The sequence below is a fragment of the Scyliorhinus torazame genome, chromosome 9, assembly GCF_047496885.1.
Source record: "Scyliorhinus torazame isolate Kashiwa2021f chromosome 9, sScyTor2.1, whole genome shotgun sequence".
In the NCBI taxonomy this organism is placed as follows: domain Eukaryota; kingdom Metazoa; phylum Chordata; class Chondrichthyes; order Carcharhiniformes; family Scyliorhinidae; genus Scyliorhinus; species Scyliorhinus torazame.
In genome coordinates this window covers 177,694,760-177,712,322 of record NC_092715.1, presented here as the reverse complement: position 1 = coordinate 177,712,322, position 17,563 = coordinate 177,694,760, and the positions used below count along the sequence as shown (strand labels likewise).

Here is a 17,563-nt window from a genome sequence, read left to right as displayed (position 1 = left end):
TCGTGAAGGGCTTGGAGGCGGTCCACTTGTGCGTTGGCACATGTGCCGCGAGATAGGGCATCAGACGGCTCGTTCAGCTTTCCGGGACGGTACAAGATCTCATAGTTGTTGGTGGAGAGTTCAATTCTCCACCGCAGGATCTTGCCGTTCTTTATCTTGCCCCACTGTGCATTATCGAACATGAAGGCTACTGACCGTTGGTCAGTGAGGAGAGTGAATCTCCGACCGGCCAGGTAATGCCTCCAATGCCGCACAGCTTCCACTATGGCTTGGGCCTCCTTTTCTACTGAGGAGTGGCGAATTTCTGAAGCGTGGAGGGTCCGGGAGAAAAAGGCCACGGCTCTGCCCGCTTGGTTGAGAGTGGCCACCAGAGCTACGTCGGATGCGTCGCTCTCGACTTGGAAGGGGAGGGACTCGTTGATGGCGCGCATCGTGGCCTTTGCGATATCCGCTTTGATGCGGCTGAAGGCCTGGCGGGCCTCTGTCGACAGGGGAAAAGTAGTGGACTGGATTAGTGGGCGGGCCTTGTCTGCGTACTGGGGGACCCACTGGACGTAATAAGAAAAGAAGCCCAGGCAGCATTTCAGGGCTTTGGCACAGTGGGGAAGAGGGAATTCCATGAGGGGGCGCATGCGTTCAGGGTCGGGGCCTATCACTCCATTACGCACTACGTAGCCCAAGATGGCTAGACGGTCGGTGCTAAAGACGCACTTTTCCTCGTTGTAGGTGAGGTTGAGAGCGTTAGCGGTCTGGAGGAATTTGCGGAGGTTGGTGTCGTCGTCCTGCTGGTCGTGGCCGCAGATAGTGACGTTGTCGAGGTACGGGAATGTGGCCCGTAAACCGTGCTGGTCAACCATTCGGTCCATCTCCCATTGGAAGACCGAGACTCCGTTCGTGACGCCGAATGGAACCCTTAAGAAGTGGTATAGCCACCCGTCTGCTTCAAAGGCAGTGTACCTGCGGTCACCGGGGCGAATGGGGAGCTGGTGGTAGGCGGACTTAAGGTCCATAGTGGAGAAGACCTTGTACTGTGCAATCCGATTGACCATGTCGGATATGCGGGGAAGAGGGTATGCATCTAGCTGCGTGTACCTGTTGATGGTCTGACTGTAGTCTACGACCATCCTCTGTTTCTCTCCTGTCTTCACTACTACCACCTGAGCTCTCCAGGGACTATTGCTGGCCTGGATTATGCCTTCCTTCAGCAGCCGCTGGACTTCGACCTGATAAATGTCCGGTCCTGGGTGCTGTACCGTCTGCTCCTAGTGGCGACGGGTTTGCAATCCGGGGTGAGGTTCGCAAACAACGAGGGCGGTTCGACCTTGAGTGTCCCTAGGCCACAGATAGTCAGTGGGGGTATAGGGCCGCCAAATTTAAATGTTAAGCTCTGGAGGTTGCATTGGAAGTCCAACCCCAGGAGAGTGGGAGCGCAGAGATGGGGGAGGACATACATCCGGTAATTTTTGAACTCTCTCCCCTGCACCGTTAGGTTTGCGATGCAGAACCCTTTGATTGCAACGGAGTGTCACACCCCCGCCAGGAAAATGTTTTGGGTGCTTGGCCAAATTACCAGGGAACAGCGTCTTATCGTGTCCGGATGAATAAAACTCTCCGTGCTCCCCGAGTCGATCAAACACGGCGTCTCGTGCCCGTTCACCAGCCCCTTTGGCGTTGTCGTCCGGAGTGTCCGGGCCGCGACTGGTCGAGGGTCACCAATGCCAAACGTGGTTGGTGCATCAGATCGTTGTCTTCAGGCAGTGTGGAGCCATCCACGCTGGGGTCCTTGCCTGTCAGCCAAGGTGGCGGCGTCCATGGATCGCACGCTGCCGGGGGTGGACAAAATGGCCACTCCCATGGGTAGCACGCGGCCGGAGGTGGACAAAATGGCCACTCCCATGGATCGCACGCGGCCCTTGGGTAGGACGATGGCGGCGCCCGTCCCCCCCTCGTGGTGTCCAGGGTCCAAAATGGCGGTGCCCGTTGGCACCCGTGGGTCACTGGGGGGATTGATCCCGTGGTCCCGTTTGTTCCCCGGAGATAGCGGCGACCCCACGGGACTGGCACACCGCTGCGTAGTGCCCCTTTTTGCCGCAGCTTTTACAGGTGGCCAAGCGGGCCGGGCAGCGCTGGCGTGGGTGGTTCGGCTGCCCGCAAAAGTAGCAGCGGGGCCCCCTGGGTGGTCTGGGATTCTGGCCGCGCACGCTTGCGGAGGGGTGGGGGGGTGCCGGGGGGTCGGTCGCGGTGGGGGTCCACGGAGCCCAAGGGTCTGTAGTGCGGTCGGGGGCATAGGCGCAGGCGTTTTGGGAAGCCACGTCGAGGGAGGCTGCAGGGGCCCGTGCCTCTGTGAGTCCGAGAGAGTCTTTCTCTAAAAGTCTCTGGCGAATTTGTGACGATGCCAAACCTGCTACGTAAGCGTCTCTGATCAGGAGGTCCGTATGTTCATTCGCCGTTAACGCTGGGCAGTCGCAGTTTCTTCCCAGGATCGTCAGCGCATTGAAGAATTTGTCCATGATTCCCCGGGGATTTGTCGTCTCGTCGCGAGCTGGTAGCGTGCGTAGACCTGGTTGACGGGCCTAATGTAGGTCTGTTTCAGAAAGTTGATCGCCGCTGGGAATTCTTCCGTGTCCTCGATGAGTGCGCAGATTTCGGGACTCACTCTGGAATGCAGGACCTGAATCTTCTTGGTCTTCCGTTGGTCTGCTGGGGGCCGTTCGGAGGTACCCCTCAAAGCACGCCAGCCAGTGTTTGAACTCCGATGTTGCGTTAGCTGCTTGGGGGCCGATTCGCAGGCACTCCGGGGCAATCCGGAGCTCCATATTCCTTTTTTAAGTCTGCTCAATAAATTGTAGCACCATCGATCACACACGAGGCGAGACGTAGAGAACTTCAATCGAGGCTTTATTGAGCAGACTTGTCACAGAATGCAGCTGCGGGGAGTAAACCGGGTTCTTATACCCCGCCTATCTGGGTGGAGCCCAGTAGGCGGCAGATCCAATCGGGACCCAGCATCTGTCCTCCAATAGCTCCTCGGCATTCATGGTGTACCGTATTACCCCTAATACATACCACCACAGATGATCTGGCACGTCTTGCAGAAATTGCCATGGCAGGGTTGTGTGGTGTCATGGTCACTGTTCTGAAGGCTGAGTAGTTTGCTGCAAACAGTGGTTTGTTTGAGGTTGCGCGGTTGTTTGAAGGCAAGTAGTGGGGGTGTGGGGATGACCTTGGCAAGATGTTCATCTTCATCGATGACGTGTTGAAGGCTGTGAAAAAGATGTCGTAGTGTAGATGTCGATTGTATTCAGGACAGAGATAAGTAGATTTCTGGGTACTGAGGAATATGGGGATAATTCAGGAAGTTGAGGTAGACGATCTGCCCTGACCTTATATGTCAGAGCAGCTTCAAAGGCCTGAGTGGCTCTTATTTCTTATCTCCTCTATGCTTCGCTTTGTTTGTCTTTGCTCTGTGCTGAAACTGGGAACAGAAATGAAGATAGTTTATTTTGGATCAGTTGTTTCCCCAAGATCACAAATGCTGAGTTTGAGGATGTTAGTACTACTGTCTTCCATTTCAAAAGCTGCAACCCCACACAAACTAGAACATTGTTTGACTAAATTCCAAAATACAGTAGCATCTCTAGAATCTCATCACCATATTGTGTGTACATTATCTAAGGTGCTGCTTTTACGTGCCTGGCCAAATGACATTGCCTCCAACTTATTTAACCATCTAAATACCAGTGTCGTTCCTACCTAACATATTGCAGATATAGATAGAAGAAATGCACAGAAATAATTCTGCAGACAAGCAATCGAGTGGTACAACACCCAAAACCCTGTTTACTGATGTGCTGCTGTAATAAATAGGTGGGAGGGGAACTGCCATGTTTGGCATTTCCAGGAATTCTCCCCAGAGGGCAACATTACGCCATTCATGCCAACAGCTGGTAACCAGGCTCAGCATTGTGAACACTGGCTGCAGGACAAGGCATCAGATGCATAATGCAATGGCACACTTAAACAAAATCTATCAGGATTGCCTGACTGTGTCAAACATGCTGCAGATCGCCCAGGATTTCATGGTGCAGTGTTGCCTGTTAATCTGTTCCACATCTCTTGTTTGCCCATGCCAAGCCCTAACAAAAGCTCATGCTTTCTCATGTTTAGCTTGAACTCTCCATCAAGGTACAAATTAGAGCCTTGTCACATGTGTCTTCCAAGGACCTTCACACAATCTAGCTGCATTATCTACAGTCCATGCAAATTGGTTCTGCACATTTCTGTAAAGCTGCTTGCAGTTCTGCAGTTTCCATCATGGCGAGACGTGTCTGCCTGCACCTTGAATAAAGAGCTTTGATGTAACAAATGTGAGTTAGTGTTCATCAAATGCCTCTTTCTTGTGACTAATAGCTCCAGCTCCACTCACTAAAATTTTCTTTTCTATTTATCTTTATATCGGGGAAATTAACATAATATGTGAGGGAATAAATGAATCCTGAGTAAATTTCCATGTTCCTCATTAATTACTACTTAATAAACTCTGCATTAATATCCAATCAAAATATTCAGAACTTTAGACATTAAATTCTCAATGAATGCAAAGTTACATTTTTCAGTGCCAGCAAGGCTATTTGGCAAATGACATTCTGTGTGGCCCCTCATGTTTGGCTGTCGCAATTTGGGGCAGAAATTTAGTTGAAGCCCCGCTCTTGTGTGTTTCCACCAAACTCTGCTGACATTATGACAGCAGACCAGTCATTGTCTCGAGTTTATTTGGAAGGGCCATATAAATGAAGTTGTTGCTGAGGAAATTCACCTCCAATATTTAAAAGGAGTAAGGAGGAGGCAGTGGCGCAGTGTTATTATCGCTAAACTAATAATCCAGAGACACAGGGTCATCCTCTGGGGACATGGCTTCAAATCCCAGCATGGCAAATGGTGGAATTTAAATTCAATAAATAAAATATTTAACGATCACCCTGCAACCATTGTCAATTGGCGTAAACTCAACTGGTTCAAACATGGCCTTTAGGGAAGGCAACCTGTCATCCTTACCTGGTCTGACCTACATGTGACTCCAAACCCACAGCAATGTGGTTGACTCTTAAATGCTCTCTGAAATAGCCCAGCAAGCTACTCAATTGTATTTAACCACTATAGAGAGAACACGAAGGAATGAAACCAGACGGATCACCCGGAATTGATTTAGACACCAGGATATAGAATCTTCAGGTGATACACGGGAGGGGGTAAAAAAGGAGGAGGCATTGCTTATTAGTTAAGGATTTAGTTACTGCAGTAAGGAGAGATGATATATTGGAGGGGGCATCAAATGAAGCTTTGTAGATAGAGCTCAGGAATAAAAAAGAGTCGCCATATTGCTAATAATAATAATCTTTATTGTCACAAATAGGCTTACATTAACACTGCAATGAAGTTACTGTGAAAATCCCCTAGTCGCTGCACTCCGGTGCCTGTTTTGGGTACACTGAGGGAGAATTCAGAATGTCCAAATTACCTAACAAGCACGTCTTTCGGAACTTGTGGGAGGAATCTGGAGCACCCGAAGGAAACCCACGCAGAAACGGGGAGAATGCGCAGACTCCGCACAGACAGTGACCCAAGCCGTGAATCGAACCCGGGTCACTGGTGCTGTGAAGCAACAGTGCTAACCACTGTGCTACCATGCCATATGGCCCACCTCCCCCCCCCCCCCCTCTCCCCTAGCCCCTTCAAGATGATGTTGTCCGCACCGTCTCCGTGTTCCCATCAGTGACTGGCAAATGGCCTGTGATGTGGGGAGCCTCTATCCTCACCACTCATCCCTGGCAACAGTAACCTGCTCACGAGCGCTCAGCCTGGGTTCTGCCAGCATCACTCAGCTCCTGAACCAGCCTTAGTTCAAACATGAACGAAAGTGCTGAATTCCAGAGGTGAGGCGAGAGTAACTTCCCTTGACATCAAGACAGCATTTGACCGAGTATGGCATCAAGAAGCCCTAGCAAAACTGGAGTCAATGGGAATCAGGAGGAAAATTCTCTGCTGGTTGGAGTCATACCTGGCACAAAGGAGGATGGTTGTGGTGTTTGGACATTAATCATCGCAGCTCCAGGACATCACTGCAGGAGTTCCTCAGGGTAGTGTGCTAGGCCCATCCATCTTCAGCTGCTTCATCAATTACCTTACTTACACCATAAGGTCAGAGGTGGGGGGTTGTTCACAGAAGACTGCACAATGTTCAGCACCATTCAGGGCACTTCAGATACTGAAGCAGTTCATGTCCACATTCAGCAAGATTTGGACAATATCCAGGCTTGGGCTGACAAGTTGGAAGTAACATTCGTGCCACACAAGTGCCAGGCAACGACCATCTCCAACAAGAGGATCTAATCATCGCCCCTTAACATTCAGTGACATTACCATCGCTGAATCCCTAACTATTAGCATCCTGGGGGTTACCATTGAGACTAAACTGGACTAGCCATATAAATACTGTGGCTACCAGAGCAGGTCAAAAGCTAGGAATTCTGTGTTGAATAACTTACCTCTTAACCCCCCTCCCCCCAAAGCAGGTCCATCATCTACAATGCACAAGTCAGGAGTGTAATGGAATACACTCTACTTGCCTGGATGAGTGCAGTTCCAACAACATTTATTTTCGACACCATCCAGAACAAAGCAGCCCACTTGATTGCTATCGCTATCACAAGTATTCAGTCCTCCACTATCGACAAACAGTGACAGCCATGTGTACCATCTACACGATTCACTGCAGGAACTCACCAAGGTTCCTCAGGCAGCCACCTTCCAAACCCACAACCACCAGCTTCGGACAAGACCAGCAGATACCTGGGAACAGCAGCACCTGGAGTTTTCCCTTCAGTTCACTCACCATCCTGACTTGGATATATGTTACTGTTCTTTCATTGTTACTGGGTCAAAATCTTTGAATTCTCTCCATGTCAGCACTTGTGGGTGTACCTACACCTCAGGGACAGCAACGGTTCAAGAGGACAGCTCACCACCACCATCTGAAGGGCAGCTGGGGATGGCCAGCGATCACCATAGCCCATAAATTAATTTTAAAAATTGCAGTTTTATTATGGTCCAGACTTTGGGGTCACTGGCAAATTATGGCGTTCATTATGTTAACAGATGCTCACAGACATATTTTGGACTTTTGAGCGAAAGTTACTAAAAGTCCTCTCAGAAGGTTACCCTCTACTGGGGATCTGGAATATGTATGAACAGGCCAAGCAACACTGGGTGCAATTTAACCGGAAAAATTCTATGTCCAATTTTGGTTGCATATAGCGGGGTGTTTCTCAGCGGTTGCAGCACCAAGAAACACCCCGCTACTCAACGGCATTTTGCAGGTTTGTTTTGGCTTTGGGTAGTTTCTCTCTGCTGAGGCCGCACTTATAATTTTCTGCTGGCGAACTCAACAGGAAAGGCTCCTCAGCAGATCGGTGTGCCATTCTGTCTGGTTGCCCTGATCTTTCTCACCCTTCCAACCCTTCTCCCCTTTTGGGCCCCGCCATCTCTCCCTCCCCAACCTCAGGAAGGACTCCGGGAACACCATCTCACTGCCACTCCTCTCCCACCCCCCGGGGATCGATCCCTGGCAATGCCAGTCAGGCACCAGGGCACCCTTGCAATGCCACCCTGGAAGTACCACCTGGGCATCCTTCCAGTGCCAGGGTGCTGGGCTGGCTGTTCCAAGGTCCCTGGCGTCAGAGGGAGTGCCGGGGTACCAGCCTTCCCTTCCGCTGACCACCCAGGATCCTCCAATGCCCTGGAAGACCTGCCGAGGAGCCATTACGACTGGTCCACCTTTGTGGAAACCAATAATGGACGGTGCCCTGGCGAGGTCTCCAGGTGCAGCTGTTAGGTCCTTGGCACCGGGAGAATTCGGGAGAATCCTGAAAATGCATTTTTAAATGAGCCAGTATTAAATTGTGTCCAGTGTGTCTGTTCAACCAATTAAACTGAAAAATCCTCACTAAGACACACAGGGGGGGATCACTTTACCCCCAAAATCAAGGGGATTGGGTAGAGCGGGATAACAAGTAGTAGAAATGAAATTTAAGAAATAACATTTTAAATTTAAAGCAAATTTTCAATAATAATTAAATTCTCAATTAATGAGACTCCAAACTTGTAAGTTAAATTTTCAGTGCCTGCCAAGTTGTTTGGCAATAATTTTGACTTACCATGCCAATAAGAATTTGCATACACCTGAATGCACTAATCTCAATTTTTTTCAGGCATGTTTAGTGGGTAAGTACCACAACTCCACATCCTTCATGTAATTTACGGCCAAAGTTATTGGTGAGATACTAGTGTAGTGCTGCTTCTGGAGGAGTAGGACAATGCAGAATGCAACTTGGAGATCTTCACCTTTAACTGCCATGCATGGATGCCAGACGTTGGTGTCCAATTTACTCACTGATAATGGTGATAGCCCATATTAATCTTTTTGAGAAAATGCTAAATACCTAATTATTATATAAAGAAAAAGATTATTAAGATGTGTTCTCTTCTTACCCTTTGTTGCAGCATGTCATATGTACCGGACTATGGTGTAAAGTAGATGGTGAGCAGGAGTGCAAAACCAAACTAGACCCACCACTAGATGGAACTGAGTGTGAAACAGAAAAGGTAAGAACTCTAGGTTTGGTGTTTAAATATTCTTAATTTTCATTTTCATATTTTTCCCTGTGGTTATATAAAAGTTACAAGAGCTTGAAAACCTGCTAGATTGCAGCTGCTTCTATTTGTCTTGCAAGCTGCAGATCACTAAAGAATGATAGAAGAACATACAAATGCCAGAGAAATACAGAAACCCAAACTCTCCGGGGGAAATTGTCGAGGCCGCACAATTATTGACACAGCACCACCACACAAAAATGATTTTTCCTTTATCACTAAGTTGCCAGACATAAATATGTCAGCTAATTTGTAATGTATTAATCAATCTCCTGATATTGTTCAGGGATGGTTTTCAGGTATTGAGCTCAAACCTGCAGTGTTTAGCTGCTAATCTGACCCGTCCCTTTAAACACAACAATAAAATTCCTCATGCCAGTTTCGTGGCAGGATGGAAGTATACTTTGAAACATGCTACATATTTTAGTTCTTGGATGCTTACAATAGGCATCCAAGCAGTAAAATTTGCAGCATTTCACTAAATACTGCCCCTCCACTCCCAACATTGACATAATCTTTCCAACAATCCCCGTTGGCCAATGTTTTCTCCTGATCAAGATTTTACCTAGAATTCCACAATTTCAGTGTCAGTGGCATCATTTCATGAGGAACCTTATTAAATGTTCCTTTGCCCTTCCTAAAACTAGGTTGCCTTTTGTTTATTAGAATTGACCCATTCAGGTGCACCCCACATCATACCTGATTATTAGTTTAATTTTCTCCCTTAATAGTGATGTTGGACAGATGGGTTGAATTACCCCAATTAGATTTGTCCCTTTTCATGAATGTGGGTGTGAGGGTCCAAACTTAGTGGTCACTCTACAACGTTCAATGACTCATGTAATAGTTGGAAGCATTTTACTATTTCAATCTTAACCTTTCCAATATCCTGGGATAAATGCTATCCACCTCTCGGGGTTTGTTCGTTTTGAGAACTGCAAATCTCTTTGTAGTCTCCGTTTTATTAATGCCAAAGTCCTTGATCATAATTCTGACACAGGGATGGGAAGAGTGTGGGATGGCTGCCAGTGAGCAGTGAACCTGGCACGATCAGGTGAATGGAGGCTCTGCCTTTTCTCACCCACAAGGAAATGCAAAATAAACCTTAAACTTCCCTTATTCTATACACAATTCGTTACACCAACCTCATTCTGAACCTATGCTTCAGAGTCTGGAGCAAACTGTCCAAAATCTGCTCCCCACTCCCTTATGACTGGAGTGTTTCCAATCCTCACTCCAGCTCAATAATTCTGAGCCAGAGAGATTCAGGATGGAGACATCAGCTGCAAATATATTCATTTGGGACAGTCTCATTGTCCACAAAGTCACACAAACTGCAGTTCAGACGTACAACCTGCTTTGCCATATCTTATTCTAAGTTGATGATATCTTGTTTTTAGTTTATTTTTTCTGTGCACTAAATTGTACTAAGCAGTAGACAAAAGTTTTATAATTTTACTGCATCAAACTTCCACCACAAGTTTAAAAAAACAGCACCTTTTGTCCCCCCTGCACTAAATTTCCACTTACAACAAATCCCCAAACTTGCTAACGTTGCACTATTTTCACGACCACTTGTAATTGAACAAGCTTCCTCACTAAGAACACATATTTATAAAATTGTCCCTTCATTGTCAACTTTGAGCATAACCAGGTCAGGTATACGATAATTAGATGCACAGTAGAGATAGAGGACGGGATTCTCTCAGCCTGGGTCCGGGCTGGAGAATCCCCGCGACCGGCGCGAATCGTGCCCTGACGCCGGGATGCGATTCTCCGCAGAGCGGAGAATCAGCGCCATTGGCGCCGGCGTGTTCGGTGCGGCGCCGGTCGGGGGCCATTCTACGCGGCCCCCCCCCCCCACCCCGCCGATCCTCAGCCCGAGATGGGCCGAGCAGCCGTAGCAAAACACCCGTGTCCCGCCAGCGCCATTCTAATCTGCTTTCAGCCGGCGGGACCTCGGCGTGGAAGGTTCCCGGGGCGGCCTGTGGGGGGGGGGGGGGGGATCGACCCCGGGGGCCTCCATTGTGGCCGGGCCTGCGATCGGGGCCCACCGATCGGCGGGCCAGCCTCTCTGGCTGGGGGCCTCCTTTCTTCCACGCCGGCCCCTGTAGCCCTGCACCATGTTGTGTCAGGGCCAGCGCGAAGACGGGAGCCATGGTGCATGCGCGCGTTGGCGCAGGTGCCACTGCGCATGCGCGGACCCCGTGGCGCACAGTTCACGCCGGGATCAGCAGCTGGAGCGGCGTGGGCCGCTCCAGTGCCGTGCTGGAACCCCTGTCGGGGCCAGAATTGCTGATCCTGAGGCCGCGTTGGCACCGTTGAGAAACGCGATAGCGTTTCCGACGGCGTCGACATTTAGCCTCAGCATCACAGAATCCCGCCCACTGTATGCTGTTTCCCAACCCCTGAAGAGCATTCCTTACTGTGTTAGTGAGACATTTCTGTTTCATGTGACCTCTCGTGGTGAGGTTGACAATTAATGCTAAATTAGTAATGTCTGTGCTATGGACCCATGCCAAAAGGGACGAGTGTGAGACTGCTCAAACCCCTTCAATCAGCACACTGAGAAACTTTCAACCTATCTGAATTTAAACCTAGAAGTGAGAGGCCAGTTCTTAACAGTTGTACCACCCAATCTCTCATGGATTGAAGCTTTCTATTAATTCACTGAGTGACTTGACTTTGTGGATTAAAAGCTCGCATTCATTTGGAATTTCCATTAGTTTAAGTTCATAGAGCAGATTTTTAAGCTCTGTATTTTAGCGAATGTATCCATAAATATGATTTGATGGGGATAGTACAGTGAATAGCGAAGATTTTAACTTCTGGTCATAAGTAATGGGAGAGATGTTGGACTTCCAGTCTAGGCATTAAGTTTAATGACCAGGGGCTTGATTCAACCGGAAGAAGGTTGCGGGCACGTTGAGCAATGTGTTTCTTGGCACGTACAGACACTGAGAAATACCCCGCTATTCAACGGCCCTTTGCCATTCTTTTTGGCCTTGGCGGGGAACACACCATCAAGGCCGCACTTACATAATTTCCTGCACTGTGGAGCTCAGCTTGCTAGTGCAGGAAGAGTGCTCACTGATTTTTATAAAGGCAGCACTGAACTTTCGACCTACCTCAGCAGGCTGCCTCCGGACCCCCTCCCCCCCACTGCACACAACCTACCTCTTCCGGGGTCCTCGGGCCCGCCCTCATCCCACCTCTTATGGGCAAGGCACCAAGGCCCGGTCCCTGGGAGATTCAACGGTTTTGTCGCATCATCGTCCGGAGCGATGAGGCCAGTAATCACGTCCTCGGGCCTCATTAACAGTTTGCTGGGCAGAAAAACCGGGGGGTAAAGAGGTATTTGGACAGTTACCACCCACCGGCACTCAGATAGCCAGGGAGAGGTTTGGGAGGGTTTTACCAGTGGACAAGAGGGGGAGCCCAGGATGTAACAGTGCCAGATTTCCTTTGTGGGGATTGAGAAGCATTTCTGCATCTCCTCGTCCTGCAAATGTAGGCTTGTTAATTAAGTTTTGGGATCGCCGGGCATGATCCAATGGCCACGCTGCACCTGAAAGTCAGCTCATTGCAGCGCAGCATGGCCAATAAATGCCGGGAGACACCACTGCCGAGACCTACCCGCTCGCAATGCCTCGTGAGATCCAACGCGATCAAACGAGACATGGTGATGTAAATCCCACCCATTGTAGGCGGGATCACTTTTTGACAAATCTGCAAATTAAAACGAGTCAACTAGTCTCATTTTAATATGCAGATTCCCGAGGTACCTAAGGCTTTGAGATTCATCCACTTCTCCTCAGATCTTGGGCAAGCGCTGTTTGGTACTGTTTTCCACAAATGGGCACTCATGGCCGTTATCCAGAGCATCGGAGGCCCCAGCTGTATGCCCTTTAAGCAGAATGGTGCCCTGGCACTGCTGGTGCCACCTGGGCACCTGGCAGTGCCACACGGGTGCCAGCCTGGCACTGCCAAGGTGGCACTGCCAGTTGGCATGGGCACTGCCAGGGTACCAGGTTGGAACTGCCAAGGTGCCAAGCTTGCATTGTCTGCGCGAGCGGGATCGGTCCCAGGAGCCCTGTGTGGATGTTTGGGAGGTCGGGGACTCTCTCATAATGCATTTCAACTGGGGGGGAGCAGGTGTCACTTTGGGGGCCGCAGAGATCATGGCGCTATTTAAAAATGGCGTCCCAATCGCTCGCTACACTGGGGAGCTCTGGGAACGGAGCTGTTCAATGTACAAAACGGGGCTGTGAGCGGCCTCGGCAGCACGTTACCCGCTGACGCGCCTTGTACAATGTGAGTTGCGTTGTATAGGCATGTGTTTCTCGCCGCTGCGAGTGCCAGTAATCAAGTGGCTAAATGTGCTCACTTTGGGACTTTTGAATTGGCCCTTAGGCTCTGCATTGACATTTTTCATCTTTGTCAGCATCCATAGTGGACAATCAGTGGGTCATTAAAATGAGACCTCAATTTGCATATGTTTAAGAGGCATTGATGGTAATAACACTAGGACAGCCCAGTAGCACAGTGGTTAGCACTGTGGCTTCACAGCACCAGGTTCAATTCCCCTGGGTCACTGTCTGTGCGGAGTCTGCACGTTCTCCCCGTGTCTGCGTGGGTTTCCATTGGGTGCTCTGGTTTCCTCCCACTAGTCCCAAAAGACGTGCTGTTAGGTAATTTGGACGTTCTGAATTCTCCCTCTGTGTACCCGAACAAGCGCCGGAATGTGGCGACTAGGAGCTTTTCACAGTAACTTCATTGCAGTGTAAGCCTACTTGTGACAATAAAGATTATTATTATTTTAGAATTTAAACATGCCCATTCGAGCATCCCTTAATATTTTTGGCTTCTTTACCTTACCTTGTGGATTGTTCCAAATGTTAATCATCCTTTGAGCATAAATAATTTTACATTCTGCCCAATATTACTTTGCATTGACTTCAAGGAGAAATAAAATCAGTTTGGGCCTAAAGCCAGGGTCAGCCGTACTAAAGGCCAGTTGGGTGAAAAGCTATCCTGTAGTTAACAAAATAGTTCACAATACATCAAATATGGTCTGACCAACATATCCTCTGTTAACTTAGACTTTATTATTCTGCCTTTTCTGTCTAGGTATCCCACTTTTCTAATTGAGTTACGTTACAACGGCGCCACCTTGTACAAATACAATTGTTCTAACAATTAATTATATAAGTTAATGCATTCATTAAATTTGCTTCAGTATAATTGTAGCCTAACGTTGGAGCAAAGTGAGTGAGCTGTAAAGAAGGCAATATTACTTATTTTGCTTTGCTCTAGACACAGTCAGGCCCTGCCTTTGCAATAAAAAAGTACAGAAAAAACAAATGTTGCAACGCAAATAGAGGCATGCGACCCATCATGTCTACCAGCTCTCCAAATGAACATTTCACCAAGTGCTATTCTTCTGCCTTCTCCCCATAGCACTGCACTGCTATCCCAATCTATGTTTGGATTATGAAAATCCCCATTATAACTATTCTATATTTTTGCACCAGTCTGTAAATATTAGCAAAGGAACACAGTCCCAGCTCTCAGGTGCAAACCAGGCCTGTACAGATCCCATTTCTCCCAGAACCAGTCCCAACAGCTTAAAAATCTAATGCCCTCACTCCTGCACCAATTTTCCAGCCACATTGTCATCTGCCTTAAACTCCTATCCCTGTTGTGTGGCACTGGGAGTAATCTGGAGATAATTCTCTTTGAGATCCTGCTTGCTCAATTCTTACTGCAGGTCCACATCTTTCTTTCTGCCTTTGTCATTTGTACTTTTTTTGTACCACGACTTCCGGCAGTTCACCCTCCCCCCTCAGCCGCTCAGTGACATCCTTGAGGCAACAAACTGTCTTGAATTAAATGCATTGTGTAACTAATCATTGACCAGTTACTGGGCAGCACGGTAGCATAGTGGGTAGCACTGTTGCTTCACAGCGCCAGTGTCCCAGGTTTGATTCCCGGCTTGGGTCACTTTCTGTGTGGAGTCTGCACGTTCTCCCCGTGTCTGCGTGGCTCTCCTCCAGGTGCTCCGGTTTCCTCCCACAAGTCCCGAAAGACGTGCTGTTAGGTAATTTGGACATTCTGAATTCTCCCTAAGTGTACCCGAACAGGCGCCGGAGTGTGGCGACTTAGGGTTTTTCACAGTAACTTCATTGTAGTGTTAATGTAAGTCTATTTGTGACACTAATAAAGATTATTATTAATGCAATGTGGTCTAATGGTATACCCAGCTCCTGTTAAGGAGGTTGTTCAAGGATTTTGATCCAGCTACAGTGAAAGAATGGCGATATAGTCCTCAGTCAAGATTGTCATAATATACATGGACACACAGTGGGACCTGCAACGCGATGAGGCCTCATCATGGGCCCCCGTTGCATATGCATCACGCGCCATGACCCCACGGAACAGCGCTATGCGCAGATAGAAAAGGAGTGCCTGGGCCTGGTGACCGGTGTCGTCAAGTTTCATGATTATGTGTACGGCCTTCCCCAATTCACCATCGAGACCGACCATCGCCCGCTGGTCAATATAATACAGAAAGGCTTGAACGACATGGCGCCTCACCGCCAGCGTATTGTGCTCAAGCTCCGGCGATACGCTTTCCAGCTGGTATACACCCCGGGAAAAGACCTAATCTCCAGGGCAGTCAACACTCCGTGTGACCCAGCGGGATTCGTCTCCCAAGTTGACGCCTATGTGGCCTTCGTGGCCTCCAATCTACCTGCCACGGATGAACGTGACCCTTTGCTACAGTGTGTCATGCGCCACCTAAAGACGGGTGGCTCAAGGGCCAATGCCCGCAGTTCTACAACATCAGAGATAATCTGGCTGTAGTCAATGGTGTTCTCCTGAAACTGGACCGCATTGTCATCCCGCACAGCATGCGCCAGCTCGTCTTGGAACAGCTACACGAGGGCCATCTTGGCGTGGAGAAGTGCTGCCGACGGGCCCGAGAGGCAGTGTACTGGCCCGGCATCAATGACGACATCGCCAACACAGTGCTCAACTGCCCCACTTGTCAGCGCTTCCAGCCGGCCCAACCACGTGAGACCCTACAGCCCCATGAGTTGGTCACGTCCCCTTGGTCCAAGGTCGGCATTGACCTGTTCCTCGTGCTGGGCAGGGACTATGTCCTGATTGTAGACTACTTTTCAAACTACCCGGAGGTGGTAGGTGGTAGTTACATCCATCTTCCGGATGGTGGCTGGTCTGCAACTGCTGTGGTTCTTCGGCAGGTGGCTCCCCGCTCGTTCCTGGTTCGTCTACCGGATGGTTCCATTCTGCGCCGTAATCGGCGTGCCCTTCGTCTCTTTCCGCGCTCGCTACGTGATCCTCCGCCAGTGCCACGCCCTCCTGTTGTCCCTGACCTGGACTATTCAGAGATTCTGGTTACTCTGCATTCTCCTGACTCTGACGCAGTCCAGCCCGCTCCTCAGCTGGTGGCTCCTGAAACAGAATTCGTCGCCCACCTCAGAAACTTAATTTGTGAACTTTGCACTAATGGACTCTCTGGTCTGTTCTAGAATGAGAGTGATCTAATTAAAGTGTTCAAAATTCTTACAGGGCTGGACAGGGTTGAAGCAGAAAGGATGCCTGCCCTGGCTGGATGATCTAGAACCAGGAAACACAGTCTTAGCATAAAGGGCAAGCCATTTCAGACTGAGAGGAGGAGTAATATCTTCACTCTTAAGTATATAGGATCTTTAGTGTTCTCTGCTCCAGAGGGCTGTGGAAATTCAATTATTAATTATGTTCAAGGCAGAGTTTATACATTTCTTGATGGGATTATAAAGATAATGTGGGAAAATGGCATTTGAGGTAGATGATCAGCCATGGTCTAGTTGAATGGCTCTGAAATGGAACATGGAACAGGATACAGCATAATGATTTTCTACCCCGTTTTCCTTGGCCTTTATACTGGTAAATAAGCATTCCTGGGGCCATAAGGTCAGGAAAACTAACACTAATATGTTGCACTATCACTGCCACCAAATATATATTGAAGGAAATGCTCTCATAATGCTTTGTTATAGTTCTATAATACATCTGCTAATTTAAGGAAATGATCCAGGAAACATGAATTTAACTGTGCAAGTGGATCTGTTAAGTTTCAGTCGGGAATCTCAGTTGTTTCGGGTGGTGCATCCATCATACACAAAAGAGGGACAGAAGTTATTAGCATGATAAACTCAGTCTGTTAAGATTGACAAAGGTAGAAATAAATCTTACTGTGGACAATAGCCAACAGCAGAACCTTCCTTGTCACCAGTTGACAGGCATGTCATTCCCACATGCACTTACAAGCTACAACTATGGGCATTCTACTAAAGTATGTGGCTGATGTGTTAATGGCATGAAATAAATTATGGACAAGTTACTGTTTTCCTCCGGCAAATGGATATTTTTTTAAAATTGAGTGAAGAAAATGAAGCAACAGGACTCCAGGATAAGACCAGTTACCTAGGTAATAGTGGTCAGATGTGATTTTGAGCTGCTGCATTACATTGCTGGTTTGAACTGGTGGTGCAGTCCTTCAGGAACAGCACAAAAGGTTCCAGTGCTGGTCATCATGTTGATTTCGCGCTTAGATTTGAGAAAAATTGAGTATATGCTGTTCAGTCAGTAGCCAACAAGTTTTGAAAAGCAAGCAAGTGACAAAATAGGTCTTATTTAATTTATGCTTGAGAAACTAATTCTTATCACTGTTTAAATTATGGCATAACCATCAAGGTAACGGTCACATTTTTGCTATGGAATGCATGCCTTTACTAATAAGTAAATATTAACAGGGAAATGCAATAAATTATCCCACTAAATTTCC

The 17,563-nt window shown here is 48.3% G+C and overlaps 1 protein-coding gene across 1 annotated transcript in view; it reads left to right on the top strand.

Moving 5' to 3' along the window:
• LOC140429605 (A disintegrin and metalloproteinase with thrombospondin motifs 19-like) overlaps positions 1 to 17,563 on the top strand; it is a 789,098-nt gene that overhangs the window by 426,453 nt on the left and 345,082 nt on the right. Inside the window, exon 11 of the mRNA XM_072516849.1 lies at positions 8,560 to 8,661. Within this exon, the coding sequence (XP_072372950.1) occupies positions 8,560 to 8,661 (102 nt within the window). The remainder of the gene's footprint in view (positions 1 to 8,559; positions 8,662 to 17,563) is intronic.